We start from the raw sequence: 22,740 nt of genomic DNA, 5'->3' as shown, positions 1-22,740 counted from the left end.
AAGTTCAGCGCTGACATGAGGCCCCTGAACACGCCCCCGCCTGCTCTCCTGCGCTCTGATTGGACGAGCCGGCTAATGATCTCGGGAAAGCGGAATAATAGGGAGCAGCTGCCTGGCTGGATGTTGGTCATATGATGCGCGTTTTTTTCACCGTGTCTGCAGAAATCGAGGAAGAGTCGCTTTTATTTTCACTGTCACTAAAAAGGAAGGTGCTTTTATAAAAAGGCAAGCGTAGAAGAAGGCCTTTCTTCACCTGGGAAAAAAGGGTGAGTAAATCTCAAGTGTTTTGCAGGCAGGGAAACGCCGAGGGATGCAAGTTTTGACATGATTGTTGTTTTTCTTGTAAAGTTGCGTCGCTCAGTTGGCACGCGATATGTAGAGAGTTTTTACAGAAATGTGAGCTTTCGCAGCTTGAACAACCAGCTTTACAAATTAACTTCTTGTAGAGTCAGCGGCGTCGCCTTTGCATCCCAAAGCTCGTCGAAGCGGGTAATGTTAATGAAGCAGTAAGCAAACTCCTGTGTTTAATAAATGACCCGAACGGCTGGCAGTGCAACGGTCGCTTTAGTCTTTTAGTTTTCTTGGTGCCACAGCATTCGTAAATTAATCTTGCTTCACGTAGTCCACACAAACGCTTATTGAGGAGAATTTAACTTAAATCGAATTATTTTTTTGCATTGCTGAGTCATTGAATATGCTATACATTTTAGGTGTATGATACACAGCTCCGAGAACAGAAGATTTTTACAATTAGCATATGGTTTTTTTTTGTTTGTTTTTATAAACCTCAACTGCAATGCCCAAGTATTCAAGCTTTTATATCGTAGCATAAAACATCCATTATGACCCTAAACCGTCACGTGTGTTTTAAGGTACAATGACTGAAGCGTCGCTGGAGCGGTACCGAGAGAGAATCCGGACTGAACTGGACCGGGTCGTGGATTTCTGGCTGAAGTATTCCCATGACCGGGAGCACGGGTGACATGATTCACTATATAACACGTGTCTGTAGCTGCATTTCCTTTTTATATGCCTAATTCTTAAAATATCTAGATGCAAAAATATTTAAGCCTGATTTAACAAACATAAATGCAGCGGTGAAACTGCGCTCAACACTGAACCCTGAGGGACACCAGTCATTCAGACAGCATACATAAATATTCTGAAATGAGAGTGTCATATATACATACTTTGCTGAGGTATAAGTATTGAAGTTAATGTGAAATTGAACTGATTTAACAATGCCCTGTTGAATGTTTGTTTCATTTTGACTTTAGTGGGTTTTTTAACTGCCTTGGAAAAGATGGGAAGGTCTATGATGAGCTGAAGTATGTGTGGTTACAAGGGAGACAGGTTGTTATCACATTATTTCTAGTTATATATTAATCACAAGTTGTTGTCTTTTTATTACATTGTGCATTACATTAATTTGGCCATTTCAGTTTCTCAATAAAAGCCTTGTTAAATTGAGTGTCTGATGTCAGATATCTGCTAGGTCTGGATGTACAGCAGGTTGTATCGTACAACGGAAAGATTTCACAGACCTGAGATTCTTGAGGCTGCTAAATCAGGTTTGGGATTCGGTTTCTCAGTTGCTTTATTTTGAGTAATAATTGACTGCTGCAAATTCAGCTTTGCCATCACAGAAATAAATGATAGCTAAAAACCGAAAACTCATTTTAAATTATTTCACAATATTATTGTTTTTACTGCATTTCTAACCAAGTAAATGCAGCATTGTTGAGCAGAGCTACATTTATGTGTAGAAACTAAATTATAAAAACAGTAAGAGTTATATATATATATATATATATATATATATATATATATATATATATATATATATATATATAAGTAAAACTTATTTTAATTTAGTTCTGCCCTAAAAAAAAAAAGCTAATGCATGAAACACTGACATTCAGAAGTCGAAAATAATAGAATTTCCCCCAAAATGACCCTGTTCAGCAGTTAACATATACTTGCCTCTTGATTTTCAGGCGCAGCGTTTCTGCAGAAGTTCGCTCGAGTTCAGGCCTCCAGCGGGCCGGGGAAATGTGCCTTCTGCTTGACGAGAGATGGGCGAGCGGTGAAGGTTCAAAGGACGATATTCAGCGAGTGTTTCTATGTGATGGCCATGGATGAGCTGTCAAGGGTTACACAAGACAAAGAGATGCAGGTAAAGCTGCTAGCCACCATCTGAAACACTAAAACGGTTTAAATAATAACATAATGCACAAAAACTGAGCTTTCAGTGACTTACCATATGCAAGGTTGTTTTTACCTCTGATTTCAATATTAAAACCGCTTTATCTTTTATTTATTTATCTTTATTTAATATATCTCCTGGATGATCTCAGGTTTTGTCTGTGTTCTCCACAGGCAGATGCCGAGGGCATGATGGACCAGCTGATATTCTGGGTTCAGACCGATTCGTCAGATCTTGGTCGTCCTCAACTTCCTGGTGATCTGCCAGTCAACAGCATGGCAGTTCCCATGATGCTCCTGTGCCTCGTGGATCAGCTGACAGAGGGCAGAACCGATGTTGCAAAAAAATACAAAGACCTGAGCGGATGGTGTGTGGAACGGATATTGCAGCATATACAGGTGCCAATCTAAAAATGCTTTAAAATCTAAAATTCTGAGAGGAAGGATATACTGATATTAAAATAAATTTTCATCTCAGAGAGAGGGAAAAGCCATTTTGGAAAACGTCACATTGAATGGAAAGGAACTTCCTGGCTGTCAAGGGCGGTTGCAGAACCCTGGTAAAAGATCATTTTAAAATGTATCAGGATCTGTGACTGCTTGATTACAATATGAATGAAGCCTCCTCATTAATTGGTCTCTTAGCATCTTATGGAGTAAATCCAGCCTCGCCGTCACTTTCCACGTGAATTCAGCATCTTCTCTGTCTAGGTCACGCTCTGGAGGCTGGCTGGTTCCTGCTGCAGTACGCGCTGAAGGAAGGAGACGTGCAGCTGCAGAAGACAGCAGTGGATAAGTTCATGGAGATCCCCTTCCACACCGGATGGGACGAGCAGCATGGCGGCCTCTTCTACTTCCTGGATGCAGATGGTCATTGTCCGACTCAGGTCAGATTCGACTGAGGCGAGAGCAAGCCGACAGCTCAGTTTTTGGTGTGAATTCCACAGCGTAGGCACTTATCTGACCGCTGTTTTAGCATGTTCAGAGAAGAATCACTCTGACTGGCTGATCAGCTTTGTAGACCAGTGCATAAGAATTAATAACGAGGTCTTATTCTACACCATCAGCTTGTCCTAGCTTTCCAATATGTCAATAATTTCACAAGATGGCCATCTGGAATGATCATCAGTCACTGCTTGATTTTATGTATTCCTTTTTTCTTAAGACTACTGCCCCCTGCTGGTGTGGAGTAACTTCCTCTTAGACATGTTAAAATAGTTCACCCAAAAATGAGAATTGTCATTTACTCTCCCTCAAGTAGTTCCAAACCTTCATGAATTTCTTTGTTCGAACACAGTGGAAGGTATTTTGAAGAAAGCCACTACTGGCTTCCATAGTAGGAAAAAAATATTATGCAAGTTAATGGTGACTAAAAACAGACTGGTTACTAACTTCCTTTTTAAAGTATCTTCCTTTTGGGTTCAGCAGAACAAAGAAATTTATGCAGGTTTGGAATTACTTGAGGGAGAGTAAATGACAATTTTCGTTTTTGGGTGAACTATTCCTTTAAGTGGGAATTGACTTTATTTTTTTTTTTAATTTTTTTGTGGTTCAGCTCTTGCCCTTTTTGTGACACTTTTCAATGCATGTCTTCCAGTTAGAGTGGAATATGAAGTTGTGGTGGCCTCACTGTGAAGCTCTGATTGCTTACCTGATGGCCTACAGTCACAGCAGAAAGCCTGTGCTACTGGAGCGCTTCAAGCTGATCTATGACTACACCTTCACACACGTGAGAGATGTTTGAAACATTTCATTTGGGGTAAGGATCGTTTAGTAATCAAAGTCCATGATCTTTATTCTTCTCTCCAGTTTTCTGATGAAGAACACGGCGAGTGGTTTGGATATCTGAGTCGTCAGGGAGAGGTTGTGCTGGATTTCAAAGGAGGACCCTTCAAAGGTTTGTAGCTATGAAGAAAATACTTTCAACCAATGATTTGTGTCTGTTTCTCTCTCTGTGTCTCTGTCAGCAGCCTTCAGATCCAATTCTAAGCTACACTACCATTCAAAACATTAACAATATGAGAATATTTTAAATTTGATTCTTCACTGTGTGTCCTCCCAGGGTTCTTTCATGTTCCTCGCTGTCTCTACATGTGTGAGAAGCTTCTGGACGCTCTTCTTGAAAGGCAGAATTCTTGAACTGACCAGTTTGCAGAAAAATGCTATTGTAAAATTAATCGGTCTAATAAGGTCTTACAGTATGGGTTAAAATGATCAATTTAAGCCATTCACACATTTTAAATGAAAAAGGGACCAGTTTTAATTTTTTAGCCATGCTTAAATACTGTCTTTGCTAGTCCAATTTCTTTATATGAAAAGTTGATTCAGCTGTGAGTTTATAAACTCTGATCACTCTGCTCTTATGAGTGCCTTTTTTTTGCATATGCTGCAGTATAAAACATGCCAAATGTGCTGACTAAATGTTGATGTCTATTTAAAGTCACCTTTGTTCTGTCTTACCTTACTATGATTCTTTTGTAAATCTCATTATGACGGTTGTTAAAAGAGTTGTGCTTGACGCATACAGACGACCTTTGGAACTAAAAAAAAACACTACTTAAATCAGTTTGTCACGTCAGATAAGCTACACGTTTATAATAACTGGTTAAGTCATGAAACGGATTCCTAAAACAAGTCTAAACTTTTATTTTCTAACAAGAGTGAAAAGAAACAAAGGCAACATTGAAATGAAAATGTTTATACACAAACTCACGACAATGCGTGTCTGCAATAGCAATACCAATAATAATATAATAGAATTATTAGAATCCCAGCGACAAAATAAGATGGAGATAAAGGGAGTTAAAGTGAGACTTTGTACAGTTCTGTGGAGGGGAAGAGGGGTAGTGAGCAGGTAGCTTAAAAGAGACAACAAAATCACTGAAAGGAAATGACAATGAAGACAGCGAAACTCAGGAAGTGGAAAAGAGAGAAAAGACTATGCAGTAACCTATCTTAGGAAAGTAGCACCAGAACGTAAATGCCTTTGATTTTCCGTCACACTTTCAAAATATTATACTAGTTTATTCACAATGTCGAATCTCCCTGACAAAATGCGAGACTCGGTACAAAAAGAATACGAGTGTCATTGTATCAACGACGCCGGTCTCCTGCTGAACGCCCCTTCCTGCCCGTCCTCTGTGTGTGAATACCTGGACAAGTCCTATTATGCAGCACACGGCATTTGCGTTAAGAACAGTTTGGTACATCTATATTGTAAAGACAGACAGCTTAACTTGCAGGGCAAATCTCATTTCATCCCTCCCCTAAGAGAACAGAGATCTGCAGCCTGCGCCAGTGCACCGTTCAGGATGAGGGGTGAGAACAAAGGGGAAGAAAAACAGGAAAAAAGTGCAGTGGTTAGTATGGAGGGGAGCGTCCGACTTGATGGGTTGAGAAAAGAAAAAAATGAATGTGAGCTTATTATGTGGGGAAATGAGCCTGAGGCCTGCGTTTTTCTGTCTCTTCGTCTCCTCTCGTTCACATCTTCTGCCCCTCCAGCTTCAAGAAATCATCATAACATCTGCAAGAGAAGAAAGTGTGTTCGTTTCCTATTACAGACATCAGATAGTAAATAAGAAGCGTGCCTGACAGCAGTGTGTACCTGTGTGTGGTTCTGTCGATTTTGTCTTCTTGCATTCAGAAGCCTCTGTGGATTTAGGCTCGCCTTCGGTTTTCTGGCTCTTCCTCTTCCTCCTGGAGTCCTTTGACTTGCTGCCACGACCTGAGCTTCTCTGCTCCTGCAGCTCAATCTGAAACACAACGAGTTGAGCCTGATTATGAGGGGTCCGAAGGGGACGTGAAATAAACATTGCTGAATTAAGATAAACAGTACCCTGAGCAGCCTTAACGTTTTCAAGATTCAAAATAAATACAATAGTTACTCCCACTCTGGTAGCTACAGGACTACCTACAAAGTAAGATATTCAAAAGATTTCTGATTCTCAGACAGCAAAGGAACCACCACAATCAAGATCCAGAAAGTAGTAAGGACATTGTTAAAACATTGTTCATGAGATATCACTGGTTCAATGGTAATATTAGGAAGCTATGAGACTACTTTTATTTAACAATTTCTTCTATTCCGTTGTTAAAAAAAAAAAGACGTCACATGACTATTCTAACAATGTCCTTACTATTGTTCTGGGCCTTGAGCATGAATGCTGTCTATGCAAGGTCAGAAAGCTTATAGATGAAAAACTATTAAGGTCTTATGGGTTTGGAACGACATCAGTGAGTAATTAATAGCAGGATATTCATTTTTTGTTTTTACAATTATTGCTTTAAAGTTAGGAGAGGACAATAAAACAAATGGAATAAAAAGGAGACTAAAGAAAAGAAATTTAAAAATAAAAACCCAAACAAACAGGAAACTTTATTAAAATTAAATTGTAAGGAAAAGTTCTGGTAATTTTTATTTCAGTTAGTGACGGTGATATTCTGCTTAACATAGTCCCTGTCCCAAATCACACCTAAACCCTCACGCTCTTCCTCAGACTCCACACATTCATGACACTTTGACTGTTGGGGAGAGGGCTTATTGTGGCCACAAAGGACATACACCCTATGGTCTTGTGGGCTTAATGTGCCCATGGCGGCCATTGTAGATCCACAAGACTGTAAACGCACATGAAGTCCGCCATTTGGGATAGGCCCAATTAACCTCACAGTATAAACCTGGTGGTCTCAACACCGCCCTCACCTGTATGAGCGCATGCAGGGCATCGTGGGGCGGCTGTGATGCTGCCTGTAAGATCCGGTAAATAGTGTGCGTCTGGTCAAGCGTGACCTCCAGCAGATCTCCTTCTAGCTGAAGCTCTTCCAGCTGTGCTCTGGTGGACGTGGCCAGCTCGATCACAGAGCCTTTGAGACACGGCACTAGTGACAACAGAGACTCCACCCCTAACAAGACAACAGCCAATAGGTTAAAAATGAACGAAAGCAGTTTGATTACACGTATCAAGGAGGCCTGTGAAATGACTGAAGCAACTAACCTGTAACGTCATAACTGCCCGACTTCTTAGAAACTCCATTCTGACAGCCAGACTGGACAAGAAGTGGAAAAAGAAGTTTTTGTTCAAGATTTCTACATTTGTTTGATTTCAGAGAAGTTACAACTGCATTTCCTCACCTGTGTACCATTAGCAGCCTTCTCTTCGCTCTTTTTTGACGCGTTCATGTCCTCTGTCAGATCAATAACACCGTCTTCTGTTTCCTCAGAGTCAGACAACACAATCACAGCATCTCCATTCCATTTGTTTTTCCCCTCTGGCTCTTCCTCTTTTATACTGTTCATTTCTTGCTCCACTTGTTGGAGTGTCTCTAGCGCCCCCTGTACTTCTGGAGTGTCTAGTGCCTGTTTGGCTCGACCCTGCCAGTTAATGGCTCTCTCTGTAAGACACTGTAACGCTTCTCCCTCCGGCAGGCGTACAGGTAACTTCTGAAGCGCCACCAGCAGCGCTAGAATGGTTTCCAGCCGCGGCCGCCGGGATCGTTGGCACCGCGGACAGAGGAAACGTGTGTTCCAGTCCCACCAGCAGAGGGGCTTTGAAAGATTTGTGTCGGAGGAGCCCAGCAGAGATGGGAAGGGCACACAACCTCCGTGGAACCAGTCTTTGCACAGATGGCACCTGTGAAGAAAGGGGCGGGGCTGGCCACTGCACACACACACTGATTGGCTAGAGGTGAGGGAAGAGGCAGAGCCACCATTCTGCAGCAAGGTGCTGTCCGAGTCATGCGATGCGTCCGTCTCCACGGAGTCACTCCGTTTCCTTTCCATCTTGATGCCGTTCTGGTCACCGTTTGCTCCTTTTTCTATGCCGGGTTTAGTCAAATTTACCTGCTGGAGGCGGAGAAGGGCCTCTTTCTCTAGACGCTCCCCTTCTTTGAATGCCATCACCTAATATTGACGACATAAAATTAGCATTAGTAACGGATGAGCAGAGTACAGAATATTTTAAGGAAAATTTCTTTCATCTTTGGTGGCAGCTAAGAAGTTAATGCTGTCCCTGTAGGCAGCTCACTGGGTTTTGGACTAAAGTCTTATGTATGAACACAAAAGAAAAGGTAAATGGAAGAGTTATGAGTAAACAGGAACTCACAATAGCTCCTGGGTCTCGGAGGTCCTGAGCAGTGAGGCCTAATACATTGACATCAGAATCTGCTTCTGTACCCAGTGAGTTCTCTTCCATTTTCTTGCTCTTCTCAACACATGGACACAACACCTACATAGAAGTGGGAGTAAAACATTGGTGGTGTGAATTTATATAATAATAATGAAACATTTTCAAGTCAAAAGTCTAGATGGTCTCTTGACCTCCAGCAGACTGTGCTGGCTGTTCTTCTTCAGGAACGTTTTGCTGGCTTTCTCTCTCCAGGAGTGAGCGCTGGCCACCTGCAGTTCCAACTGCTTCAGCTCCTCCATCTTCACAGGCAGGTCCCGCCCAATGGCCACCAAACCCTCCAGATCATCCAGACATGGGTAGTGCTCTCCGTTCTTCTCAGAAAAACACAGACAGGACACAGTCAAACTACGCAAGCACCTTGAATGGCCAAACCATACTGGCTGATTATTTTATTGTCGTTTCCAGGTAATCATAACTGGCTAAATGAATCTCACCTGTATTTCCTCCAGATCAGTGACCCAAGCGCGAGCTCTGCTCAAGCAGGCCTGCAGGGACAGGATGTTAGGCAGCTGCACTGGTATTAGCTGAGCCTCGTTCACGATGGCCTCCAGCGTTGACAGATGGTGTTTCTGCCTGCTCACGAGAAAGAATTTACAGATGAAAATGGAGGCTGCACTGGTTTGGTGAAATACTCTGCCCCTCACTTGAACCAGCTCACCTGTCCTCCAGACAGATCTGTGCTTTCTCCTCCCATCGCTCGGCTATGGTCAGTAGCTCTTGTAGTTCAGCCATTGCAGTCTCCACTGATATGCTCTGTGGTACGTTACAACCTGATTCCATCAAGTTCCTCAGCACAGCTAAAGTCACCTCACTCCCCTCCGGACCTAATGTCCGCCTGACCTCTCCCAGCCAGCGCCCCTGCTCCTGCAGCCCGCTCAGGAGCTCACATGCTGGGGCAATAACAGGCAGCGCTGCTCCCTCCTCCAGCAGGGCCTGGATCTCTGAAGCCGCGGGTAGCGGTGAGTCCTGCTTCCACTCACTTTTTGTGCTGTCAACCAGAGCTTGAGCACGAGCATCAAACTCCTCTATCTTCTGCAGTACCGCCTGGAAAAGAAGCAACAGTGGTTTAACTTTCAAGCTGATGGGCAAACGTGTTATATGTGCTATATCTTTGGCTAGGGACGTATGATATTGGATTTTTGCAGATACTTTTTCAAACTCATGCTGTCCGATATCATTGCCAAAACTAATGTATTTCTTTTACTTCGAAAACAACAGTCTCTACTGTGCAGAGCATATAAGCAAAATATTTTTAATACTGGTTAGTTTTCAAACAAGATCAAGGGGGTGGGGGTTTGCTGCCGCTGCTCATGCTATTACTGTTGACTATCATACCATAGACAAGTATAGACACATATATCTATGTATCATACAGCAAACGCGTCATGCTTTGACTGTTGTTTGGATCGCTGCATTTAATCTTTGAATCTAATCATTATTCAGACTTTGCTTTGCTTTAAGATGCAGATGTTGGCTTTTTTCTTACCTGCACTTCCTCCAGTGTTTTTATAACACAGGGCAGGTTCTGCATGGTTTCCGCCAGAGTCCTCAGCTCCTCCAGACTCATTCTCGTGCTCTGGCTGTTGTTCAGGAGCTCTGTGCTGCTGCTTTCACACTTCTGTATGTCTGAGAGGACAGTGTTGAGGCGCTGGAGCAGCTCATTATTGGGAAACTTCTTGTCAGCTGCCTCCTCTTTCAGAACCTCTAGATCTTGAATGTCTGAAGAGAGAAGAAAATATATTTAATTTGGGCTTTTGCCAGTGCATTCAGTTTTGCACATCTCCAGCACCTATTAAAATGGCTAATACAAATTTTGATTTTGTCTCTCTGGTTTGTCATATGTACCTATTTTGTTGCCTTCTTCCTGCTCTAGAGCTTCCTTCACTCGGTTTGCCCATGAGTCAAAAGACTCTGCGCGAACTTTTAGCCGATGCAACATGGCCAAGAGTTCATCCAGAGTGTAGCGATACCTACATCAACAAGGGAACAGAGGCACATAAGAAACTTACAGCTGAACACATATGTAACAAAGAACGTAGCACAGAAGCTCTGTGCCGGTTTACCTGAGGTAGAGTTTTTCACTGGGGCAGGAGCAGAGGTCCTGGGCGTGGTAGAGGCAGACGAGACGCTCTTGGCAGTTTGAACACGCCAGGGCAGACAGGAAGCAGGTGGTTTTACATTTGTCACACTGTCTTTCATCATCAGGCAGTAACTCAAAGGCTTCCCTTTCTGCTTCCTTTATGCCCTAAGACGACACCCGTGTAACAAAATATATATAGGTGACTGTGATTTTGGCCAAAAGGCATCAGTAAGGGATCATGACGTCATGAAGGTGTCATGAAAATTACGTCAATTATTTTTAACAGCACTTTTTACCTTTTTAATATAACAAAAGAAGCGTGTGGAGGAACACCCGTAACAATGAACCACAATCTAAGTACAGAATCTTATATGGTTTTTAATTTATTAATGTTAATTAATAATGTCCTTTAAAACATAAACATTTACTTATTTAATAATAATTAAACTTATATACACAAAACCAACCAACCTCCAACTAATACCCAATTAAGTAATTAATTAGATGCAGGGTATTGATAGTATTATCACTGGCCAAATTGTTGAGTAGCACTCATATAGACAAATATTTTCTTCTGTTCACCCTTTCCAGCAGGCTTTTGCGTAGTTTCCTTTCCTCTTGTACAATAATGAACATCTCCCTGTGCGTGGCGGCTGCCAGGTTCAGATCTAGCTTCTCTGGGCAGGCCGCCATCTTGCAGGTGAGTTCCTCATGAGAGAACACACAGTAGCGCCTCAGCCGCCGGTAATGCTCAATACAAGAGCGCCCTGTGGGCAGCTAGCATAGAGAGAGAAAGAGCAAAAGCCTCAGTAACTCACAACATTTAAAGTAGTTCCTCAAAATGGCGTTTATCTGGTCACACACTACTTCACATACTATAGATTTAAATGAAGGTGCATTCATGTATGCACACTGTATGTATTTACCCAGTCTGCAGTGCAGAAATTGACTGCTTCGGCGAAATTATATCCCTGATTGAAACCGCTGTGATAAGCTCGTGGAAAAGTGATGACAAACTCCCCAGCACACTGATTGGTCCGAACCACCTGTTAATCACAAATTATGTCCAATTTAATAACCAAACTTACATTTTTTTAATAGTAAGAATGCACAACATATAATTTCAGAGCAAAGAATTTATATATTGACAAGCCATCAGCAAGCAACACTCAAATTATCAGAAAAAAAACTAGCTTCTAGAATGTCTAGGTTGTTTTTCTCATTTCACATTCTTAAAATAGTAGTGGCTTAGTGATGCAACATGATTACTTTAAGTACGCTAATTATAATGAGTGTTTGTGCGTGTGTTACAAACCGGCACTCCATGATTCATGAGGATATTTGGGTTCATGATGGTGACAAGCTGGTGGAGCAGGTCTGGCTGGAACTCGAAGAGCTCAGGTGTGAGTTTCTTCATCACCTCCTCTAATTTCTCTGCAGAGGACGCTGGCACACCATACCATGTTTTTGGCTCACCCCTAACAAAAATAATAATATGAAACCAAGACCAGATGGAAAAACAAATCCAAGATTCATCATAGAAGATTTACAGTAGTGCATTTTTGTAAAAAATGGGTTACACCTATCGTTTACGCTAGGTTGAAAACTGAAACAAACCCAGATTTTTTAAAAGTCTCAGTGTAAATAAGGCAAAACATCATTTGACAATGATGGCTTGGCTGCCCACATTCTTTCTGTGTATCTTTGACTGCTTTAGAGAAGAGCAAGAACTGTTGCCATGCCAACAAAACTAGGGATGCACAAAAAATGAATTGTGTTCCAGTTATACACTTTGTGTATAGACAAAGATATTTTTCACTTAGCTACAAGAAGCATTAAACATTGACACATACGTGGCTACCATGGTGCTAAAAAATACGTGTTACGAAACATTCATTAACATTCTCTGGGTCTCAATATTTTTAAAATGATTACAATACAACACCGGAGCACCAATCTGAGCCCACTTCTGAGGGAAGGGCTTCATAAAACCAGAATCATTAGATTGTTAATCGAAGAAAGGACAGATTAGTTTAGTAGAAAGATAAATGTGAAAAAGAATGCATTAATTTGTCAGACTGCACCCTATCAAATCAATTAAGCCCTGAGAGAGAGAAAACAAAACAAAAACCACCCCTTTAAAAGATGCATATAAACTGTTACATAACATATTAAAGTCTCGATGGCATTACCAGTGTAAGTAGTTGATGGAGTAACTCCAGTGGTCCTCTATGTGCCAACAGAAAGCAGAGAACACCATTCCCACATACAGCCATGGCACCTTCATGCCAGAGATATCGGCATTAATGTGGCACAATACTGACTGCTCCAACACTGGCATAACATTTAAATTCCAGCCGCTGCGGGCATAATCCTGCAACAGGAACATGATGGAGACTTTAATTTGCTTTCTTGACCAAAACATGAAAAAAAAATAAAAAAATAACAAACCTCTTCCTCATCTGACAAGTGTCTCTTGCCGTTGTTAACGGGAAAACCACTGCCAAATTCCTTTGAGTGAATATCTGCCCCATACTCAACGGTTACGTCTTCTTCAATACTACTGACCAACCTCCAAAACTCCTTCTCGACCAGCTCTGTCGGCACCATCTGAAAAACAAAATACAGCGTCAATCAAATGATTCATAAGATAACATTCAGGACACAGTGAAAGTCTGTGGGGTTCAAGATTAATTAAAGGCAAGAAAAACACTCACATGAACAGGCATGTTGAAGTAGTCTGCTTTAAAAGTGTCGGCCATCTCACCGAAGCTCTGTAACGTATACTCTCGAGTGGCCTGCTCGAAACCAAACGCCTCTGCTGGCTTTTTACACTCCTACACAGACAACACATTTACAGCTGATCACTACACCAACAAATAAATGTCAGCACTTAGAAAGTATTAGTGTACGCACATATTACACATTCGTTAAGCAGCAAAGGCTTAAGACACTAAACAGAAATAAACAGTCCCACTTCAGTGGTCATTTTCCTACTGAAATCTCCTGCATAGAACACAAGAATAACGCACGAGTTAGTTCAGCGTGGTCTCTCACCTCTGCTACACATTTGGGACAGCGCCAGTTCCCCTTGGGTGGGTCTGTGAGAGGAGGTATCAGGCAGAACGTGTGATAATTATCATCGCACCCATCACAGAGCAGCAACTTCTCATCCTCGTCCCCGCGTCCGCACATCCGACACACAAACGAGTCCACCTGACAGATTGCAGTTAAAGTTTAGTAAGTATTTTTGCATGTGTGCATGAATCTGATTTTAAAGTTTACGGGATTAATCCTGTTGAATAAAATGTCACATCTACACCTAAGTTTTTTTACATGGAGAATTTTCACTCTGATTGAGACGATCCAGTTTTAAGTTCACACTAGTGGTGTGCATGAATAGTAAAACATTCAAATATTCAATCTGTAATTATTATTATTATCCAAACAATAAAAAATACACTATCTGAAGTTTACTATGTGTTGATTTGCTGGCTGTAAATGCGGGGAATCCATGATAAATCATAAGCCGTTAGTAACTAAATGCTCTGATATTGATGGTACTTGAGCACAGAATGTCATCGTCTGCCTTGTGAGGTTTCGGAATAGCTTTGCTCAAAATGATCTTACTAAATAATCTGCCAAAATGTAATTACTTATGATCGAATGAATTAGTGAAACTGATTCATCATAACATTTCCACCACAATGAGAAATCACATGAAATCCAAACACAGCCGACAGCTGTCCATCACTTCAGTCACGGCTGCAGGAAAGCGCAGCTTAGCCAAGAATGGAGTTTATTTGATAGCTTATTGATCTTTAACGTTTTTTGAGGAAGAATGGTTTAACACAAAGCGCTAAGAAACTGTTAGCACACATTATCTTTGTCAGGACATTCTTATTGTTATCAGAGAGAGCACATGGATATTACTATTTCACTCAGAATATGTGAAACAATAAATATAGGCTAACTCGAGTATATGTGTGTCCTGTATTATAACTGGCACAGTCTGCTTGATTTTTTTTATTTGCTCTGTTTGATATTGAACTTTTTTATTTATTAATTTTTTACACATTTTCAACCAAAATAAAACTTAACATAACACTGTTGTGTAACGCTAATCATAAGTTTGTTCAGAAATTGTGAAAAAAACTTGATAACTAAAAATGCCTTTCTCATTAAACTTGATATTTAAATTTGAGTAAATGTCCGAATGCAATATTTTTGGAAAATGCTCATCCTTAGCATCACTCTCAAACTTACAAACTGTGGGTTATTGAGGTTGCGTCGGAGTCTCATGGTCATCTTGGTACAGGGTTCATCACTGGAGTCATTAGGATCATCAATGTGATTTTTATCATCTTCAACATCCTCCTTGACGATGAGATTTGGGGGTGGTGGAGGAATGTCTGGATCTGATTTTGTGACCGGCGTCTCTCCAGGTTCATCCTTCACCGATGCACTGGCAGCGCTGTCCCGCACTATTACTGTCTGCGGCAGTTCATCTGACAAAAACACATTAAGTGACAACTTAACATTAATTTCACGTTCATAAAGAGCAACATCCAATCAAAAACTGCACACAAACCTTTCTTCCGTGTCTTGTCCCGAGGTACAAGACCGAGCCCCATCATTTTAGGTCCAGCCCCATAGATCTGCAGCTTTTTCAGCTCAGGGTTCTTCTCTATGTCTTCCTCCGTAGGCTCGGGCTAATGGGCGTAAATAAAAGACTGTAAGTGAACTACAGGAACAGAAATGACGATATGAGAAAAAGGGTCTTCCTTTCCCTGTTTTAATCACTAAAAGCCACAGTATAAAGCTTGATTAGGATGAAGCGTGACTTCCAAAGCTTTTCCATGAGGGAAACCTGACTGCTCAAGTTTTTACTATGTCTCTCATTGTTATAATTTGTCAGAAATAATCATTTAGTCGCACGTTGCTTAGTTCATTCAAATATTTTGTTGCTTAATCTACAATACTAAACTGACTGAAAACCATGGATTTATCAATATAAAGCAAAAATGTTTGAAGCGTCACTGGAGACTGTTAAAGCAAGAGCAAACATGCATGAAGTTAGTTTTGTGCCAGACTTGACTGCTATCAAGAGGAAAAAAGATCATTCACTCAAAGTCTCCCATTAAACGATCCACTGCTAAAAACATGCTGGGCTGCAAACTAGGCCTTCATTTATTTTCAATAAATCTCTCCACATTTAAATATTTACTCTGAAATAATCTTCAATTAGTTAAACACTAAATAGCCTCAGCTTCCAAGAATATTTATAATACCCAAACCTATAATACTTTTCCATGCTGATTTTTAAAACAGAATTTACATAATAAATAGCAATGTTTACATACATATATACACACACACACTCATATATACATATTTAAAAAACTACTTAAGCTACACAGGGCCTTTCATGAAAAAAGTAGCCTTATATTCAGATTGTCATCTGTTTCACTGTCTCATAATTAAGTAAAAACAACTAATTTCTGACTTCCAGCATGATGAACATAACATGAACCAGCCACTAAGAGAACAGCAGTGACAACAGATTAAAGCAATCGTAGATTAGTAGTAAAATGCAGCCCAGAGTGGGGTAACAAGTCCACCACCAAAGAGGAAACGTAAGCAAGTCAGCATTGCTAAAAGTGTGGCAAGACAAGTGAAGTGAAATGTGTTAGATGACTGAAGGACACCAAGGAAGGAGGGATAGATGCACAAAGAAATAAGCAAAAGCAAGAGCTGAAAGACAAGAAACAGGAGTTTCTACATGAAATTAGACTCCCAGTTAAGCGTGAACAACAGCATATGGTCAAACAAGGTTTTTTTTTTTTTTTTTGTGAAAGCATGAGAGAAGTCAGCAAAGAAGAAAGAAAGAAAGTGAGGGATAGTGAGAAAAGTAAAGAACAGTTGGAGCGAGAGAGAGCGAGGCAGTACCGAGGAGATGTGTTGAGAGCCAGTTGTAAGAGGGTGGTGAGTTGGATCCTCTGGACCCTGCATGGGGAGACAACAACCAAAACAAAATGGATTCCAGAGAGAGAGACAGGAGGAAAAAACAACAACCATGTGCGACAGGACAGAGTCAATCGGGGAACAGTAGCTTATTAAAAATGTGTCATTTTTAACATGTCTGAAGTACGATTCAATTCTAAGTAAAAGTGATTCAGACATCTTATTTTTTTAAATTACATACTAGTGTGAAACCGTACAACTGTTCAGTTGCAACAGTTTTATTTATTTGTTGCAATTGCACATGATTGTTCCACGTATAACATTACTTGCACCATATATTTAAAATAACTTTAACAAACCAGTCAAAAGTTTGGACACATTTATTATTAAAAAAATATGCATGGGATTTCCTTAATGCAAAATATAGTAAATAAATTCAAACTATATTACATTTAAATTCTTTCACTGTACACTGCATCAAGTGCATCCTGGAATGATTTTACATTTAGTGCCCATGTATGACACTACACTTTTTCTAGTTTCACATTTTAAAGCACTTCACATGGATGCACAACTTATATTTGTTCACAAAATTATTTCAAGCATTCAAGCACATGCTTTTATATCAAAAGATCAGCAGAGTGAGTCCAAACTTTTTTTTTTTTTTTTTCCTGGTAAAGTATTTTAGTTTTCCTAGGATGTAAATCAACAGAATAACTAAATATTGAGATATATATATAAAAATGAGAGAGAGAGAGAGAGAGAGAGAGAGAGAGAGAGAGAGAGAGAGAGAGAGTTAAGGTTAAGGTTAAGGTTCCCTAACTTTGAAAACTAGTTATCTGATACTATTTATTATTACTAATGCTATGAATCCATTAACCAAGCTAATGTAATGGGCAGGCAAATTAAAAAGCCAAACACCCCCCAAAAATAAAATAAATGTGAAAATGTTACATCCTTGAAATGAATGGGTTGCATTATGATGTAATGAACGTTTTAGGTTATGGCCAATGGTTTTAAAGAGACAAAGCGTAATGACAACAAAGAAAAGGCAGAAAGTGACAAGACAGAGGGATGAGCGCAAGATGGACACAATGCTTTATTTTACAGCACAGGGAGCAAAGCATGCGGGGAAGTGCCTTGAAAGCATGGTCAGTGCTGATCCAAAAGTGTTCACACATCTCAGAAAAACTAAGCACATATTGGGATGGATCCATTAACCCCCTGGTCAGTTAAGCACACATGTATGACAAAGGTTGAAGTCATCAGTAGTCATCATAAGAGATTACTAAAAATTAGAGATTAGACGAGTTGATTTTGATACGATTAAATAGACATTTAGTTAAAAGGACAGATTTTAAGTCTTAAAATGTTAAAAGTGAATTATATTAGTTTTTTATCACTACACTGGCTTTTAAAGTTTGTTATAACTGTTGTTTAAAAAAAATTAAAAAGCTGGTCAAATATTATGTGGCAGTCAGCAAATGATACCACAATGAGATATTGAGATAAAAAAAAAAAAAAGCTTACGCACATATTCATCCAGAAATATGACTCACCTCAGGCTTAAGGCGATTGGCTCGTCGTCCGTAGCTGCTCATCTTAGACGGCGGGACTGATTGGCGGAGAGGAATGGAGTGGGGTTTGTATTCCCGGTCTATCTCATCACTGTCATACGGTCTGGGTTTACATGGCTAGACACGCAGAACGCACACATATCAGCTTCATATTAGTAAAACACACATTTACTTACGCCACAGAATATTACCATACACACGTAACATAAGCGCATGAGTAAATTAAGACACGCACATTGCTTTCTTGTGATTCACCATCATTTAAATCATTAATACTCATTTCTGTCCTTAACAGAACACAAAAGACAAATTATCAAATGTGGGTCAAGACTTCTCTTTTAACGATTGTGAAAATTGAAGCTATTTCAAAGTATAGACGCTGTTCCAAATAAGCCGTTTATCCAAAATACAGATCAATGTGGGAATGTGCATTTAAGCACACTTAACACTACATTATACTGCCACTCTTGTAATAGAATATCGGTGAAGGTGAACATGTGAAGGTTTTCAAGCAATGATGATAAATGGTCAAACACAGTACCGGTAAGCTGGCTCCAGACTGGAACAACTCAAATGGATAGACGATCCTCTCATAATGCGACCTCAGGAGAGAGCCAATGTTTTTTCCAGGAGGATATCCCAGTTTCTGTGCCACACGTGCCCAGCGTCTCTCCTTACACACCGCCTCGAAACCCCCTTCCTCTGTCACAATCTACCACACAGGTCATGCAAGTTAACTACTACCTCTTCCCAGCTTACACCATGCTCTAAAATTATTTTCACTTTAAAGTCTGCAAAAGTTCTGTTGACCACGTCTTATTTTTATCCTAACCAGTGAAATTACATCAAACAACTTTGTCGATTAGATAAAAGACCGGTGTATTTAACCTTGCCCAAGCTGAACAGATCGAGAATACGTCGTTCTATATTAGGAATCTTCAGTGAGGATCCCTGGATCTCCCAGAACTTGGCAATTCTGTCCAGATAATTTAGCTTCACTCGTGTCTCAGCCTGAGAAAAAAAAACAAAAAAACAAAACAAAACATATGTTGGCGCTTAGTCAAACCAAGAATATGTGGGTCACACTTCATTAAGCAAGACACGCGGGTGATGAGTTCAACAGGATGCAGCTCTGACCTCAAGCTCATTGAGCCTCTGAATACGTGGTGTGAACCGGAAATTGTCCACCTCCACAGCAAATGGTGGCTGCCAGTCCTGTAACGGAAAGAAAACAGCTGTTTAAATGGCAATATGTAAATATTATTGTAATGGACTAACCTTAAGGGATATATTTAACTCCATACATTTAAGTTGATTTAATATATAATTCTGTAGTACAATATTATATCTGGACTAGCGCGAACCAAACAAATCCGTCGAGGACAGACTTCGATTTTATGGGCAAAAAACAGATGCTTTTTAGAATATCATATTCTATATATATATATATATATATATATATATATATATATATATATATATATATATATATATATATATATATATTTTTTTTTTTTTATATATATATTCTATATAAGTCAGACAGGTTTAGAACAGCAGCACAGAAAAAAAAACACATTGTGATTACCGGTGGTGGGCGAATCTTGCATATTCCAGACTTTTCTGCTATTGGACGGATTTTGGCGATATATCCCAGAGGATCAGCAAACTCCTCCCACGACGGTTCAAACACTGGACATTCCGGCGGCGGAACAAACTCCTCCCCTCCATCCATCGCTCTGAAAACAAAAATATTCAAGTTCAAACTAAACGCTTAAGTTCACCGTACAAACAAAGCACCTCCTTAATCAAAAGTACATCGCGATGGCCTTCTTTCACACGACAAGAGCGGATTTAATATTAATTATTAAAAAAAGTCTTACTGAATGTGACTTTTCATTAAAGAACGCTTACACAAAATCTGCAAACAATCTTTTTTTAATTAAAATTGTCATCAACTTTTATTGGTTAATGTTTCAAAACATATTCAAATTGCACTATGGGCCAATGCATATTTAAATCCCCATTTTTCATAACTCAGAGTTCAGCCTAATGGGCGCAAAGCACTTTATCCGTGCGCACGTTTCAAAATAAATCCAAAAATGTACATAGGTATGATGGAAAAGCCTTGACGATGCATGATGTTCAACTAAACAGGAAGTTTAGAGCACAAAGGAAAAAGGCCTTCCTGGTGCACTCAGACAGGAGAAATTGGAGAACAGAAACTTTAGATCTAGATTGAAGCATATCTGGAAATGCACCTTATTACTATTCTAACGAAACATCACACCCTCTCCAACATCAGAAACCCCCTGCTTTTGACGTTGTCTACCTCCTAGACTCAAACCAGACAAAATGGGGGAGGGAGCGAAACATTGTTCATTTAGGCCTTGTCTGGAAAACAGTGTATCCACAGCCACTGGTTTAATCAAATGCGCTCCTTATAAAGCGTTATCCTGCCTAATGACACAGGCCATTCATTTTTCTACAATTAAACCTCCTGTAAGGGGGCACATGCTGGTAGCTTCCATGTTGTGAAAACAACAAAAACGCAATCACGTGACAAAAAACGGTTCACACTTCATTTCCCAAGCTAATAACGACGCAATTAACTTCTCGTTTGCACAAATGCATTGCTTTAAATAAAACAACACATAACCAAAGGCAACACCTGTCTCTTTCGAATGGCGTTGTTCTTTATCCGAAGTTTGGCTATTCAATTAGATGCACTTCTGACAATGTCGTGACAGACAAGTTATAAATAAAATATCGCCGACAGCGGCCGTCTTTCAGTTGCCTGCCTCAACAAATTCGCAAGAATTAGACAAATACGCATTCAAAGGGGCGCGTGCGAGTCCAAACTGCTAAGGTAACATCTCTCACCAGTTTGAGGGACAGCCATAATCCCAAATTTCCTGTAGCTTTAGCCTGCTAACCGGCCTCGACTCGCGTGAGGTTCGACGGCAGCCTTCAAACACGCAGATAACAGTAAACAAACCTTTAAAACGCGATTAACTGACACCTCCGAGACATGTCGGGCAAATCACGTTCACCGGGGAATCGCCAAGAAAGCAGTTTTATAGAACTAGCTCGGTTAGCTGTCAGGCTAATGACCAAAACAATAAAGCCTCACCATCCGTTTGTCAGAGGACTCACGCCAACTCCACAAAACGACAAAAGTGCTTAACGAATCTCAAAACGTCCGACGGCACGAGGACGTAAACGGAACGTAAATCCAGCGAGATGGCCAAACGTTATTAGGACTCGTTTCCAAAGAACGGCCGAGTTGTGGAAACACACAACGAGGGGGGGAAGGCGAGTGTGGCCGCCTCGGGTCGCAGGTATATGATGCGTGGCGTTTAAACGGATCATCTAATCGGATATACCAGGTAAAATAGAAACACCCGTGCTAAACCAACATAAACGTTAGCCATCGGTGCTGTGAATCCAAGCAGCAGTCTTACATTTTTTGCACTCGGTCTGAGTTCTTCTTGTTCTTCGGAGTCGCCTCGGACCGATTAGCGCACCGGGGGGGTTTATTATTTGTCTTTCTGAGTCTCGTTTGATGATCACGGGGTCTATTGTTCGGTGGAGGGTCAGTCTCTGGGTGGCAGTGGCTCTGCGGCCTCCTCGATCAGCCCATCCCAGCATACACACTCACACATACACACTCTCTCGGTCGGCTAGAGGGATGTTTAGTCGCGGGGGTCTTCTTTCCAACGGACTCCTGAAAGTCCCGCGTAAGTTGACGTTTTTTCTGTATAACGGTCGTTTCGCGCGCGTGAACAAAATACACCTTGTTTCCAATGTTTTCTTTTCTCGTCTCCTATCCACCGTTCATCCTGTCTGAACTACACGCCATCTTGGTTTCATCACGACCTAAGCACAACTCTCAAGATCCATTGATCTCAGTTGGGAAAACACGCACTTGACTGGATGCGAGCACGGTCTCATCCCTCCACGCTTCTCGTTACATGTAAACTAGTCCCTGGATTCGTCCGATTTAATAGAGAACGGGGTGAGTTATTAGCGCGCGTATAACAAAAATTACTGTTTATTTCGCGTGCGTGCTAAAAGTGGACCGTATATCGCGTTGTGTCGAATTGTGAGTAGTTGTATGTTGTACAAGTGATGCAGGTAGGCGAGCGGACGTGACGCGGAGTGATATTTCACCTCTTTCTTGGCGAAGTAGTTCCAGTGAGTAAAATTTGCGCAGAAGAGGTCAAGCGATGTATGCAAAAAACAAAAAATGTGTAGCGACGACTAGTGGCAAACATGAAAACAACTCATCTGAAGAGATAAGTCATCTCTGACATCATTTGTTCAGTTTTAAGGGTTGGGTTGAGTTCTGGATATCTCAGCACTTTATCATTTGGATCAGATTGGCTAACGTTGTAGCTAATTGGTTCTGGAAATAGGCATATTGCACAAACTATTTCCTTTTCTCAAAGTACATTTTAATAAAGACTGTGAATCATTGCTTCCTTTTTAAATTATTCATATAAAATACATATTGTATTTTAAAATTTTTAAAATTTAATTTTAAACTGCTGCATGTCCTTTATAATTTGACTCCCACAATGTGCAATTTTAATATATTTATAACATGTTCTCTCTTTTTAGTGTTTTGATGTATTCATCATTTAAGCATGTTTATTTATTTATTTTTTGGTTGAAGTTAGTAATGAATAATATCAGTAAAAACTTGAAATTCCACAATTTGTTTCTG

The 22,740-nt window shown here is 40.4% G+C and overlaps 2 protein-coding genes across 7 annotated transcripts; one reads left to right on the top strand and one right to left on the bottom strand.

Moving 5' to 3' along the window:
- The first annotated feature begins 107 nt into the window (after nucleotides 1-107).
- On the top strand, nucleotides 108-4,648 carry LOC122350099 (renin binding protein). Of its 3 annotated transcripts, XM_043246306.1 has the most exons (11): nucleotides 108-266; nucleotides 873-978; nucleotides 1,278-1,353; nucleotides 1,496-1,571; nucleotides 1,998-2,176; nucleotides 2,380-2,604; nucleotides 2,684-2,765; nucleotides 2,917-3,092; nucleotides 3,803-3,934; nucleotides 4,015-4,102; nucleotides 4,268-4,648. In XM_043246306.1, the coding sequence occupies exons 2-11, from the start codon at nucleotides 878-880 to the stop codon at nucleotides 4,342-4,344; spliced, it is 1,212 nt and encodes a 403-aa protein (XP_043102241.1). In that variant the 5' UTR covers nucleotides 108-266; nucleotides 873-877; the 3' UTR covers nucleotides 4,345-4,648. The 3 variants fall into 3 exon arrangements, with proteins under 3 accessions (XP_043102241.1, XP_043102242.1, XP_043102243.1); XM_043246307.1 differs by having other exon boundaries at nucleotides 873-1,353; nucleotides 1,485-1,571; XM_043246308.1 differs by lacking the exon at nucleotides 108-266 and having other exon boundaries at nucleotides 913-978; nucleotides 1,485-1,571.
- A 179-nt stretch (nucleotides 4,649-4,827) lies between these two features.
- Nucleotides 4,828-22,076, bottom strand: kdm5c (lysine (K)-specific demethylase 5C). 4 transcript variants are annotated; one of them, XM_043246303.1, is made up of 28 exons: nucleotides 21,808-22,076; nucleotides 19,600-19,750; nucleotides 19,149-19,226; nucleotides 18,900-19,022; nucleotides 18,553-18,723; nucleotides 17,994-18,128; nucleotides 16,420-16,476; nucleotides 15,062-15,182; nucleotides 14,737-14,978; nucleotides 13,528-13,686; nucleotides 13,188-13,307; nucleotides 12,922-13,080; nucleotides 12,663-12,844; nucleotides 11,786-11,948; nucleotides 11,397-11,516; nucleotides 11,053-11,247; nucleotides 10,454-10,635; nucleotides 10,236-10,360; nucleotides 9,877-10,109; nucleotides 9,049-9,434; nucleotides 8,825-8,963; nucleotides 8,522-8,701; nucleotides 8,307-8,429; nucleotides 7,337-8,104; nucleotides 7,200-7,251; nucleotides 6,908-7,107; nucleotides 5,810-5,957; nucleotides 4,828-5,728 (listed from the first exon to the last, which is right to left on the bottom strand). In XM_043246303.1, the coding sequence occupies exons 2-28, from the start codon at nucleotides 19,744-19,746 to the stop codon at nucleotides 5,709-5,711; spliced, it is 4,728 nt and encodes a 1,575-aa protein (XP_043102238.1). In that variant the 5' UTR covers nucleotides 19,747-19,750; nucleotides 21,808-22,076; the 3' UTR covers nucleotides 4,828-5,708. The 4 variants fall into 4 exon arrangements, with proteins under 4 accessions (XP_043102238.1, XP_043102237.1, XP_043102239.1 ...); XM_043246302.1 differs by having other exon boundaries at nucleotides 21,476-22,073; XM_043246304.1 differs by lacking the exon at nucleotides 21,808-22,076 and adding an exon at nucleotides 21,145-21,401.
- Nucleotides 22,077-22,740: the final 664 nt, after the last annotated feature.

The sequence above is a fragment of the Puntigrus tetrazona genome, chromosome 8 (assembly GCF_018831695.1).
Source record: "Puntigrus tetrazona isolate hp1 chromosome 8, ASM1883169v1, whole genome shotgun sequence".
In the NCBI taxonomy this organism is placed as follows: domain Eukaryota; kingdom Metazoa; phylum Chordata; class Actinopteri; order Cypriniformes; family Cyprinidae; genus Puntigrus; species Puntigrus tetrazona.
The sequence above is the reverse complement of the archived record's forward strand: the minus strand, read 5'-3'. Positions and strand labels throughout refer to the sequence as shown.